This window comes from Penaeus japonicus, unplaced genomic scaffold (assembly GCF_977035675.1).
Source record: "Penaeus japonicus unplaced genomic scaffold, GWHDUDI00000001_assembly GWHDUDI00000022, whole genome shotgun sequence".
Classification (NCBI taxonomy): Eukaryota; Metazoa; Arthropoda; class Malacostraca; order Decapoda; family Penaeidae; genus Penaeus; species Penaeus japonicus.
In genome coordinates, this window is record NW_028234424.1 from 6,144,837 (window position 1) to 6,157,336 (window position 12,500).

General features: G+C 46.6%; 1 protein-coding gene across 1 annotated transcript in view; it reads right to left on the minus strand.

Moving 5' to 3' along the window:
* LOC122242121 (uncharacterized) overlaps window positions 1-12,500 on the minus strand; it is a 32,267-nt gene that overhangs the window by 1,746 nt on the left and 18,021 nt on the right. Inside the window, exons 3-7 of the mRNA XM_086549384.1 lie at window positions 11,073-11,240; window positions 5,588-5,709; window positions 4,009-4,225; window positions 3,180-3,307; window positions 803-898 (exon numbers count right to left, since the gene is read on the minus strand). Coding sequence (XP_086405510.1) covers window positions 803-898; window positions 3,180-3,307; window positions 4,009-4,225; window positions 5,588-5,709; window positions 11,073-11,240 — 731 coding nt within the window. The remainder of the gene's footprint in view (window positions 1-802; window positions 899-3,179; window positions 3,308-4,008; window positions 4,226-5,587; window positions 5,710-11,072; window positions 11,241-12,500) is intronic.

Consider the following 12,500-nt stretch of genomic DNA (forward strand, 5'->3'; position numbering starts at 1 on the left):
ATATATATAATATATATATATATATATGTATATATATATAGATATATATATATATATATGTAGTTTAAACGTTTCTCTCGCACTTCTAATGAAATCTACAAATCATCTCCTTTAACCGATTGGAAAATGCAGGTGATCAGTCCGCCATATTGGAAAGACCACTTTGACATTGCAGTTTGTATAATGTCTTACTGTCATCTGATCAAACTGAATCCCTCTATCCATACGCTATAATCATCTAGCTGTTACTCTGCTATTGAGAATTTATTCCTCATGCCTTTGATGAAGCTTTTCTTGTTTATTTATGAAGTGTCTTTTGTCTTTCTGATTACCCTATGGTCATTCCTTTATAACATATATGTAGTTTATAACATTATTCATAAAAGTCATAGACAGCTATTGTATAACTTTCTGTCATCTCATTCCCTTCTCATTATACTAATTTAAATACTGATTTGTTGTACAAATTCTGATAATACTATTCAAACTGGTATCTTATATATATATATATATATATATATATATATATATATATATATATATATATATGTATATATATATTAATATATATATATATACACACATATGACAAAATTGAAAAAGGATAGCCGAAATAAATATGATTCCGCAACCATGGCTGTAGTAAACATACAGCTGCAGTTAAAAACAAACTATCTCTCTCCATACCAGTAATTTTACTGAATCTACCTGGTAAAAAATGGATAACCGCGGCCATAACAAACTCAAGTCCACAAAACAAAAGGGCAAATAACCGAAACTAAAATAAATATTCATTTCTTACCTCTCGTAGCCTCTTGAGATCCGTGTGAAGGTTGTGGTGAATCTTGGCTGCCTGTCTCTTCAGCGTCCGGGCAAGCTTTTGTTCAATCTTGTGAATCTGGAATTAGAAATATCTTATTAATGCTCAATTTCTAGTCATTGATAAACAGTGGATATATTTTTTTCCGTGCCATGTGAGATGTCATTTCTAAGAGGAAAAGAAAAAATGTCCAAAGCTTTTCATCACTCTGATCTTTTTCCTGTCCTTCCCGCTCTTCTCCTCTCCTCCCCTCCTCCTCCCTTTTTATCCAGTTCATTCCCATAAAAATCTCTCTACTCCTCTCCCTCTCCCTTCTCTTCTAACATACGGCCTAACCTGCTTTCCCTCCCTCTCCCTCCTATTCCCAACTCTCTCTCCTCCCTTTCCTCTTATCCCCCGAATCCTTTTTCTCGTGTCCCCTCTCTTCCGTTCCCTCTTCCTCTCATTTCCTCGTATCTCTCTCCTGCTCTCCCTCTCAATTTACTCTCATGCCCCTCTCTGTCCTTCCTTCTCCCTCCCTCTCTCTCTCTATCTATCTATCTATCTATCTATCTATTTATCTATCTATCTATCTCTCTCTCTCTCTCTCTCTCTCTCTCTCTCTCTCTCTCTCTCTCTCCTTCTCCCACCTCTCTCCCTCTACCACCCTCTCTCCCTCTCCTTCCCTCCCCCTCTCCCTCTCCCTCTCCCTCTCACTCTTACTCTCCCTTGCCCTCTCCCTCTCCCTTGCCCTCTCCCTTTCCCTTTCCCTTGCCCTTGCCCTCTCCCTCTCCCTCTCCCTCTTCCTCTCCCCCTCCCTCTCCCTCTACCTCTCATTCTCCCTCTCACTCTCACTCTCCCTCTCCCTTGCTCTCTCCCTCTCCCTCTCCCTCTCCCTCTCCCTCTCCCTCTCCCTCTCCCTCTCCCTCTCCCTCTCCCCATCATCCCTCTTCCTCTCCCCATCGTCCCTCTCCCTTTCCCTCTCCCTCTCCCTCGCCCTCTCCCTCTCCCCTCCCCTCTCCCTCTCCCTCCCCTCTCCCCCCTTCCCTCTCCCTCTCCCTCTCCCTCTCCTCTTCTCCTCCCTTCCCTCTCCCTCCCCTCTCCCTGCCCTCTCCCTCCCCTCTCCCTCTCCCTCTCCCTCTCCCTCGCCCTCTCCCTCTCCCTCGCCCTCGCCCTTGCCCTCTCCCTCTCCCTCTTCCTCTCCCCCTCCCTCTCCCTCTACCTCTCCCTCACTCTCACTCTCCCTCTCCCTTGCTCTCTCCCTCTCCCACTCCCTCTCCCTCTCCCTCTCCCTCTCCCTCTCCCTCTCCCTCTCCCTCTCCCTCTCCCTCTCCCTCTCCCTCTCCTTCGCCCTCTCCCTCTCCCTCTCCCTCTCCCTCGCCCTCTCCCTTGTCCTCTCCCTCTCCCTCTTCCTCTCCCCCTCCCTCTCCCTCTACCTCTCATTCTCCCTCTCACTCTCACTCTCCCTCTCCCTTGCTCTCTCCCTCTCCCACTCCCACTCCCTCTCCCTCCCTCTCCCTCGCCTCTCCCTCTCCCCTCGCCTCTCCCTCTCCCTCTCCCTCCTCTCCCTCTCCCTCTCCCTCTCCCTCTCCCTCTCCCCCTCCCTCTCCCCTCCCTTCCCTCTCCCTTCCCTTCCCTCCCTCTCCCTCTCCCTCTCCCTCTCCCTCCCCTCTCCCTCTCCCTCTCCCTCTCCCTCCCCCTCTCCCTCTCCCTCCCTCCCTCTCCCTCCCTCTCCCTCCCTCTCCCTCTCCCTCTCTCTCCCTCTCCCTCTCCCTCTCCCTCTCCCTCTCCCTCTCCCTCCTCCCTCTCTCTCCCTCTCCCTCTCCCTCTCCCTCTCCCTCTCCCTCTCCCTCTCCCTCTCCCTCTCCCTCTCCCTCTCCCTCTCCCTCTCCCTCTCCCTCTCCCTCTTCCTCTCCCCTTCCCTCCCTCCCTCTCACCTTCTTGGACTTGAGCGCCTTCTGAATGAACGTGATGATCATGACGATGTAGCCTCTCCCTCTCCCTCTCCCTCTCCCTCTCCCTCTCCCTCTCCCTCTCCCTCTCCCTCTCCCTCTCCCTCTCCCTCTCCCTCTCCCTCTCCCTCTCCCTCTCCCTCCCTCCCTCTCACCTTCTTGGACTTGAGCGCCTTCTGAATGAACGTGATGATCATGACGATGTAGCCTTTCCCTCTCCCTCTCCCTCTCCCTCTCCCTCTCCCTCGCCCTCTCCCTCTCCCTCTCCCTCTCCCTCTCCCTCTCCCTCTCCCTCTCCCTCTCCCTCTCCCTCTCCCTCTCCCTCTCCCTCTCCCTCGCCCTCTCCCTCTCCTTCTCCCTTCTTTCCGTTTCTCTTTCCCTCTCCCTCTCCCTCTCCCTCTCCCTCTCCCTCTCCCTCTCCCTCTCACCTTCTTGGACTTGAGCGCCTTCTGAATGAACGTGATGATCATGACGATGTAGCCGAGGCCGAACACGATCCACACGACCATCACTATCTTGTAAGTCCAAATCCACATGTGGTCCAGATCCTGTCGCCCTGTGGAGGCAGAGGGAAGCGTTCATGGGTTGGTTCGTTGTTGGTTTATTCCAAATTTCATTCTCATAGATGCCTATTGATATATGTATGTTAATATATATGGCTATATACATGTGTGTGTGTACTTAAATTTCAATAATCTTGTGTCATATTTCATTATCTAAACTTATTATCTAAACTAATTTAACATACATTCAATAAATCAAGCACTTTTCTCGAAATTTTCTGATCATTACACACATTATCAGAACAACCAATTTTACGCGAAAGGCACAAAGCAAAACATAAAAGAACACGAGATATTGTAGTGGAAACTCACTTGTTGTTTTTTATCCTCCAAAGTTGCGTGTGAAGAAAGCGATTGTGAATTTTAAGTTTTTTTGTTTTTTTTTGGAAAAGATGTATGATTTTTTTTCCAGATTGTTTTAATTTCTGATACAAAGAGAGGGATGGTTTTAGGGGTAAGGGGTGGAGGGAGGAATAGAGAGGGGAGAGAGAGGAGAGAGAGAGATAGATAGATAGATAAATAGAAAGAGAGAGAGAAAGAGAGAGGAGAGAGAGAGAGAGAAAGAAAGAAAGCAAGAGTGAGAAGGCAGTAGTAGTAACAGCTGTGTTAATAGTAGCAGTAGTACTAAAAACAACAGTCGCAATCCCAACAATCCCTCAACCCAAACTCAACCGCCCCCACACAGCGCACTTACCGGCCACATAATCCCCGAATCCCACCGTAGTCAGAGTAATAAAGGCGAAGTAGAACGAGTCGACGTAACTCCAGCCTTCCTCGACCGCAAGCAAGACGGCGGCCGGAATGACCAGGAACACGATGAAGCCCGGCACCAGGTAGAGCACGGCGTCTGTCGCCACGCCCAGCCACGACTCGTAGCGCTTGGCCCTCGCTCGCACGTGGGAGTTCACGATCTGCAAGGGGAGAGGGGGTCAGAAGGGGGGGGGGAGGGGGGTTATTGCTTTTGTTCTTCTTTTGGTGTTGGTTTGGTGGTCTTGTTGTTGTGTTTGGAGTTTCTTTTTTGTATTCGTTTTCGTTCTTGTTTTGGTGTTTGTTTGTTTTTATTGTTGTGTTTATGCTTTATATTATTCTATTTGTTGTTGTGTATCTGTGAGTCTATTATTTTGCTGTTGTGTTTGTTTTTGGTATTTATATATTGTTGTTCTTGTGTTTGTAGGGGTTTATTACTGCTTGTGTTGTCGTTTTAGTGTTGTGTTTCCATGCTGTTCTTACTGTGCTTGTGGTTCTGCCTTCAGTTCGTGGTGGCCTATTACTGCTATTGGTTTTATTTAGTTTTTGTGTGCAACGTCTTATGTTTGTCTTGCATATTGGGGGCGTGGTGAAGGGTGTGGTTTTGATCATTGTTATTGTTGCTGTTGCCTTGGTTTTGTGTTTGTTTGTTGTTGTTTTTTGCGTGCGGCTACTGTTTTTATTGTTGATATAATACAGACAAAAAAAAACAATATATATAAGAGTAACCTTATTTAGATGAATGTCTTTTGTGTAAGGTATTTTGCAATGTATGTATATTAAGAGGGTGTATTGTATCATTGCTGTTACGTTATGCAATCATTTTGTCGTTGAGTGAATGGGTTGGAAAGGGTAAGAGTGTGTGTGTTTTTAATTAGTGGAAGTATTTCCAGTTCTTATTTTAGGTTTGAAGCTCGTGTTATATGGATATATATTGAATTCCTTGTACATCTGCATTTTATACCAATGTTGTTAATTCCAGAGAGATAGAGAGAAAGAAGCACAAAGAGAGAGAGAGAGAGAGCGAGAGAGAGAGAGAGAGAGAGAGAGAGAGAGAGAGAGAGAGAGAGAGAGAGAGAGAGAAATAGATAGACTAATATATATAAAGAGAAAGAGACTACGGACACACATACAAAAAGGTCACACAAGTTCTTACTCACTCTTTTCTCTTTCGGGTTTGCACACACACAACCCCCCCCCCCCCTTTCTCTCTCTCTCTCTCTCTCTCTCTCTCTCTCTCTCTCTCTCTCTCTCTCTACTTTCAACCCCGTCACTCTCACCCTCCTTTTATCCCTCCCACTCTCCCTTCACCCCGCTCTCTCTCTCTCTCTCTCTCTCTCTCTCTCTCTCTCTCTCTCTCTCTCTCTCTCTCTCTCTCTCTCTCTCTCTCTCTCTCTCTCTCTCTCTCTCTCTCTCTCTCTCTCACTCCCCCCCCTTCCTCTCTCTTTTTATCCCCCTGACTCCCCCTCTCTCTCCCACACTCTCCACCAATCCTTTCCTTTTCTCCCATCTCGCCAAAATCTTACCTTATTGGAGAATATATCCGCCAGTACTGCTATGAGGATGCCGTTCAGAGGGACCCCAAAAAGGGCGTAGATAATACAGAAGACTCGACCCCAGGGCGTGGCAGGGGACATGTGACCAAAGCCTGGAGATGGGAGCAAAATAAATAAATAAATAAATAAAAATAATAATAAAATAAATGATAAAAAGATTATAGGTTGGGGAAATATTGCAGTATTTCTTTGTTGTCATTGATCAAGGTTATCTTTTTTTTATTTTTTTGTTTTTGACAATAAAGTTTTTTTTTCTTTTTCTTTTCTTTTTTTTTGATTCATGAAATATAAGTAAAAATATAAAAAAGTGATGTGATGTGTGTAACGGTGATTTTTAGATTCACATCTATATATATTTTCTCTGTGCAACAAAATTAATCATTGCTCTCGATATTTTTGGCGCAACCCAACGGCTCTGAACATCTGAATTGCAGATCAGCTCGTTTTCGAAACCAGTTGAAGAAGTTTATTGAAGATTAATTAAGAATTTGATTTAGTTGCTCCTCCAGGCATCATTCTCGTTTAGAGGCAACGCATCATGTGTTTTATTACCAGAATAATTTCTATTTAGCTTCATGTCCTCAATAACTTTTCTTCTTCTTTGGGCGTGTACATGTTGAGGTTGTTGAGTCGACTTTTTTTACGTTGGTAAAGTAATTCATTTTTTTTTTCTTATGTATGTAGATGAGGTTAGGATAGATAGTAATTTCGAGTGGGTTAGACAGCCTCTCTTCTTTTTTCTTTGTGTATTTTGAGATTACTTGACTATTGATTGAGAGTAATCAAGTAACTTTTAGAGTCCTATATATCGCAATGATTTCCGTAGGTATATAGTACCTTGCACCCCCCCTCCCCCCTCCCCCCTCCTTATCCTGTGCAATTGACCTTTTATTTTTGAACTTTACTTGTATTGCAATATTATCAATCAGTTTGTTTTCTTTTGTGTAAAGAAATTAAAATTGAAATAATAGTGATAAGTGAAAAAGTATGATTGAGATGTATATATCAATAATGTATATACCAATTAGGAAACCTGATGACCATAGCTTAGAAATGATATTGATCAATCCATTATCAACTAGAACGCAAACTAAAATATTAAATAAAGATAATGAACCAATTAACAAATATTTAATACATAGTAACATTAATCCCCAGAACGCATAGACATACAAAAACAATGACATGCATGCCATTTTCAATTAGATAATAATAGTGAAAAAAAATGTGACAATAATGATAATTGATAATGATGATAATATTGAAGCAGATAATAATAATAATAATAATAATAATAATAATAATAATAATAATAATACCAACAACAAAAAATACAAGACCAACAAGTACAACCCCAATAATAATGATGATAATGATAATACTAACAATAATAACTGCAACAAGCATCAAAGTTAAACAAAAGAGAAAGTTAAAACAGAATTTCTACTTGTCTTAAGTCGGCCTTCAATAATCTGTCAAATATTTGATCACCGTAACACACTTTCATATTCTAACTTCAGTCGCTGTTTATTCTTTAATACTGATCTCTGTATATGTAGTTGATATAGACGATAATGATTATCAACACAATGATAATAGTATATGAAAAATTAAGGCTCAGTATAGATATTAGTATCCGTATTCACCTAAGAAAATAGATAGAAATCTAAGCAGTTGGCAACACCACGGCGTTTAAACCCCACTCCATTTAACGTGTTTTGGGGTTACTGTTATAATTGGTGTAATTGGGAAATTAAAAATTGTGATCATCAAAATATCTTTGATTTCATCTTATCACATGCGTATATGATGATACTATCATTAAGTATAAAAGATATGATAATGATAATAATTATAATGGTGACGATAATGATTACGGTGAAAAAGGTTAAGATGATAATGGTGATAGTGGAAAAGATTATGATGATAATGATAAAAATAAGGATAATAATTATACTAATAATAATGATGATAACGAACATGATGACAGTGTAGTGATAAGACGCTTACCATGATGTATCTCATGTATTTCCACAAAATGTATCACAAAACATCCAACACAGTTTGTTACACAAGGTAGGAAATGTGCTTCTTCTGGCCCAAGGCTTCCTCCTCTTCCTCCTCCTCCTCCTCTTCTTCTTCTTTTTCTTCTTCCTCTACCTCGTCCTTCTCCCCCTTCTCCTTTTTCTTTCCCTTCTCCTCCCCCTTCTCCTTTTTCTTTCCCTTCTCCTCCCCCTTTTCGTGGCTTATCTTCTATGTTTTCTCTCTCTCTCTCTCTCTCTCTCTCTCTCTCTCTCTCTCTCTCTCTCTCTCTCTCTCTCTCTCTCTCTCTCTCTCTCTCTCTCTCTCTCTCTCTCTCTCTTTCTCTCTCTCTCTCTCTCTAATAATGGTGGTTGTAGTCATAATATCATACCACAATAATAATCAGGGAAAGATAAGAACATTCGCAAAAACTTTCCCTTGTTTTGTACCTGCACGCGCCTGGTCTCAGCACTGGAAACGACTTTGTAAACGGTTATTATATTGTCAATAATAACACTGATAATCGATCGGCACTATGGCGTCGCAATATCACGCAACTAATCCCAAGGTGATGTCACGAGTCAGAGCCCATCCCACCATGACGTCACAGAATCAAACTCAACATGATGTCATAGAAGTGATCCCAACGTCGACGTCGCATGCAACATGACGTCACAGAACCAATCCCACCATGACGTCACAGAACCAATCCCACCATGACGTCACAGAACCAATCCCACCATGACGTCACAGAACCAATCCCACCATGACGTCACAGAACCAATCCCACCATGACGTCACAGAACCAATGCCATCATGACGTCACAGAACCCCCCCACTCCCCCCCATGACCCCAACAACTCCTCCTCCTCCTCCTCCTCCCCCTCCTTCCTCCCTCCCAAGCACAGAACCCCCCCCACACTCCCCCCATGACCCCTAGCACCCCCACACTCACTATGGTCGTGATGACGGTGAAGGTGAAGAAGAAGGAGTTCCACAGCGACCAGGTGAGGGGGGCATCTTCCTCCTCCTCCCCCCTCCTCCTTCCTCCCTCCCAAACACAGAACCTCCTCCCCCCCACTCCCCCCATGACCCCCACACTCACCTATGGTCGTGATGACGGTGAAGGTGAAGAAGAAGGAGTTCCACAGCGACCAGGTGAGGGGGGCATCTTCCTCCTCCTCCTCCTCCTCCTCCCCCTCCTTCCTCCCTCCCAAGCACAGAACCCCCCTCCCCCCACTCTCCCCATGACCCCCACACTCACCTATGGTCGTGATGACGGTGAAGGTGAAGAAGAAGGAGTTCCAGAGCGACCAGGTGAGGGGGGCATCTTCCTCCTCCTCCTCCTCCCCCTCCTCCTCCCCCTCCTTCCTCCCTCCCAAGCACAGACCCCCCCCCCACTCCCCCCAGCACCCCCACACTCACCTATGGTCGTGATGACGGTGAAGGTGAAGAAGAAGGAGTTCCAGAGCGACCAGGTGAGGGGGGCATCCTCCTCCTCCTCCTCCTCCTCCCCCACCTCCTTCCTCCCTCCCAAGCACAGAACCCCTCCCACTCCCCCCACTCCCCCCCAGCACCCCCCCACTCACCTATGGTCGTGATGACGGTGAAGGTGAAGAAGAAGGAGTTCCAGAGCGACCAGGTGAGGGGAGCATCTTCCTCCTCCTCCCCCTCCTTCTCCCCCCCCTCCTTCCTCCCTCCCAAGTACAGAACCGCCCCCACTCCCCCCACTCGCCCCAGCACCTGTACACTCACCTATGGTCGTGATGACGGTGAAGGTGAAGAAGAAGGAGTTCCAGAGCGACCAGGTGAGGGGGGCATCTTCCTCCTCCTCCTCCTCCTCCTCCTTCCTCCCTCCCAAGCACAGACCCCCCCACTCCCCCCCATGACCCCCAGCACCCCCACACTCACCTATGGTCGTGATGACGGTGAAGGTGAAGAAGAAGGAGTTCCACAGCGACCAGGTGAGGGGGGCATCTTCCTCCTCCTCCTCCTCCTCCTCCTTCCTCCCTCCCAAGCACAGACCCCCCCACTCCCCCCCATGACCCCCAGCACCCCCACACTCACCTATGGTCGTGATGACGGTGAAGGTGAAGAAGAAGGAGTTCCAGAGCGACCAGGTGAGGGGGGCATCTTCCTCCTCCTCCTCCTCCTCCTCCTTCCTCCCTCCCAAGCACAGAACCCCCCCTACTCCCCTCCATGACCCCCAGCACCCCCACACTCACCTATGGTCGTGATGACGGTGAAGGTGAAGAAGAAGGAGTTCCAGAGCGACCAGGTGAGGGGGGCATCTTCCTCCTCCTCCTCCTCCCCCTCCTCCTCCCCCTCCTTCCTCCCTCCCAAGCACAGACCCCCCCCCACTCCCCCCAGCACCCCCACACTCACCTATGGTCGTGATGACGGTGAAGGTGAAGAAGAAGGAGTTCCAGAGCGACCAGGTGAGGGGGGCATCTTCCTCCTCCTCCTCCTCCCCCCACTCCCTCCATGACCCCCAGCACCCCCCCACTCACCTATGGTCGTGATGACGGTGAAGGTGAAGAAGAAGGAGTTCCACAGCGACCAGGTGAGGGGGGCATCTTCCTCCTCCTCCTCCTCCTTCCTCCCTCCCAAGCACAGAACCCCCCTCCCCCCACTCCCCCCCCCCCATGACCCCCACACTCACCTATGGTCGTGATGACGGTGAAGGTGAAGAAGAAGGAGTTCCAGAGCGACCAGGTGAGGGGGGCATCTTCCTCCTCCTCCTCCTCCTCCTCCTTCCTCCCTCCCAAGCACAGACCCCCCCCTACTCCCCTCCATGACCCCCAGCACCTGCACACTCACCTATGGTCGTGATGACGGTGAAGGTGAAGAAGAAGGAGTTTCAGAGCGACCAGGTGAGGGGGGCATCTTCCTCCTCCTCCTCCTCCTCCTCCTTCCTCCCTCCCAAGCACAGACCCCCCCACTCCCCCCCATGACCCCCAGCACCCCCACACTCACCTATGGTCGTGATGACGGTGAAGGTGAAGAAGAAGGAGTTCCAGAGCGACCAGGTGAGGGGGGCATCTTCCTCCTCCTCCTCCTCCTCCTTCCTCCCTCCCAAGCACAGACCCCCCCCCCCCCCCCCCATGACCCCCACACTCACCTATGGTCGTGATGACGGTGAAGGTGAAGAAGAAGGAGTTCCAGAGCGACCAGGTGAGGGGGGCATCTTCCTCCTCCTCCTCCTCCTCCTCCTTCCTCCCTCCCAAGCACAGACCCCCCCACTCCCCCCCATGACCCCCAGCACCCCCACACTCACCTATGGTCGTGATGACGGTGAAGGTGAAGAAGAAGGAGTTCCACAGCGACCAGGTGAGGGGGGCATCTTCCTCCTCCTCCTCCTCCTCCTCCTTCCTCCCTCCCAAGCACAGACCCCCCCACTCCCCCCCATGACCCCCAGCACCCCCACACTCACCTATGGTCGTGATGACGGTGAAGGTGAAGAAGAAGGAGTTCCAGAGCGACCAGGTGAGGGGGGCATCCTGCTCCACCGTCAGGAAGTCGTGGCTGCATATTTCCCCGACGTCGGTGAGCACTTTCTCGGCGTCCGGTTGGGTGTCGTTGTCCAGACCCGCTACGAAATCTGGAGAGAAGGAATTCGGGGACTTGCCTTATACTGAGATTTTATGAGGGATTTCATGAAAATAGGTAGAGGGATAACGGGATGAATCAAGTGAGGGTCATAGGACGAATATCAATACAAAATAGGAAAAGATTTATGTGGGATTTCATGAAAATAGGTAGAGGGATAACGGGATGAATCAAGTGAGGGTCATAGGACGAATATCAATACAAAATAGGAAAAGATTTATGTGGGATTTCATGAAAATAGGTAGAGGGATAACGGGATGAATCAAGTGAGGGTCATAGGACGAATATCAATACAAAATAGGAAAAGATTTATGTGGGATTTCATGAAAATAGGTAGAGGGATAACGGGATGAGTCAAGTGAGGGTCATAGGATGAATATCAATACAAAATAGGAAAATGGGGATTTGGGGGGATTGGATAAATGTGGTTATAAATGAAGGAACTGATGATGACGAGAACCAGGATAATGCAAATAACAGTACTGAAAATCTAAGAGAATATGTAGATATTTTCAAATTATGGGATTTGTAATATTAGATTAGGGATTTTTTTATTATCAGAATTGTTATTTTTACAATTTTCCTTATCTTACCATCATGTTTCTTACTATTATTGTTATCATCATCATTTCCAGAGTCATCGTTATTATTGTTTTATATCATTGATATTGTCATTCATAGCATCATTATCATTATTACCTTTCTCATCATTATTCTGTATCGTCATCCTTATTTGTATCGACACCCTTATTTCTATCATTATCACCATTATCATCACTACTTTTATCACCATCAGTCATCAACATCATCCCCATGACTACAACTGCTACTGCCATTTAATCTGGGATGAAATCAGGTCGGAATCTGAACTGCTTTAGTTTCGAAGTCAAATCAGTGTCTGGGGATCAAGGCGAGAGAGTGGGAAGGGAAACCTTGATATTCTTACCTCGCTGTTGTAGGCAAGGTCAGCATAAACATAATCTAAACACGCACACAGTTCTACACATACATACATACACGAAAACATACATATAATCTTTATAGTGTCTGGCAACTGTGATACTTTTGCCTCTTTTATATTTATTTTTTTTTATCGTGATCTCTCTTTCTACTTCTATAGCAGTGGATCTTGACCTGGGAGTCGGTCCTTCAAGGGGAGGTGGGGGGGGGGGGTGAGTAATTTTCAGGGGGGGAGGGGGCCTAGGGGGAAAAGTGGGGGGAGGCTCTCTAATTATTCATAATTCTCTTAACA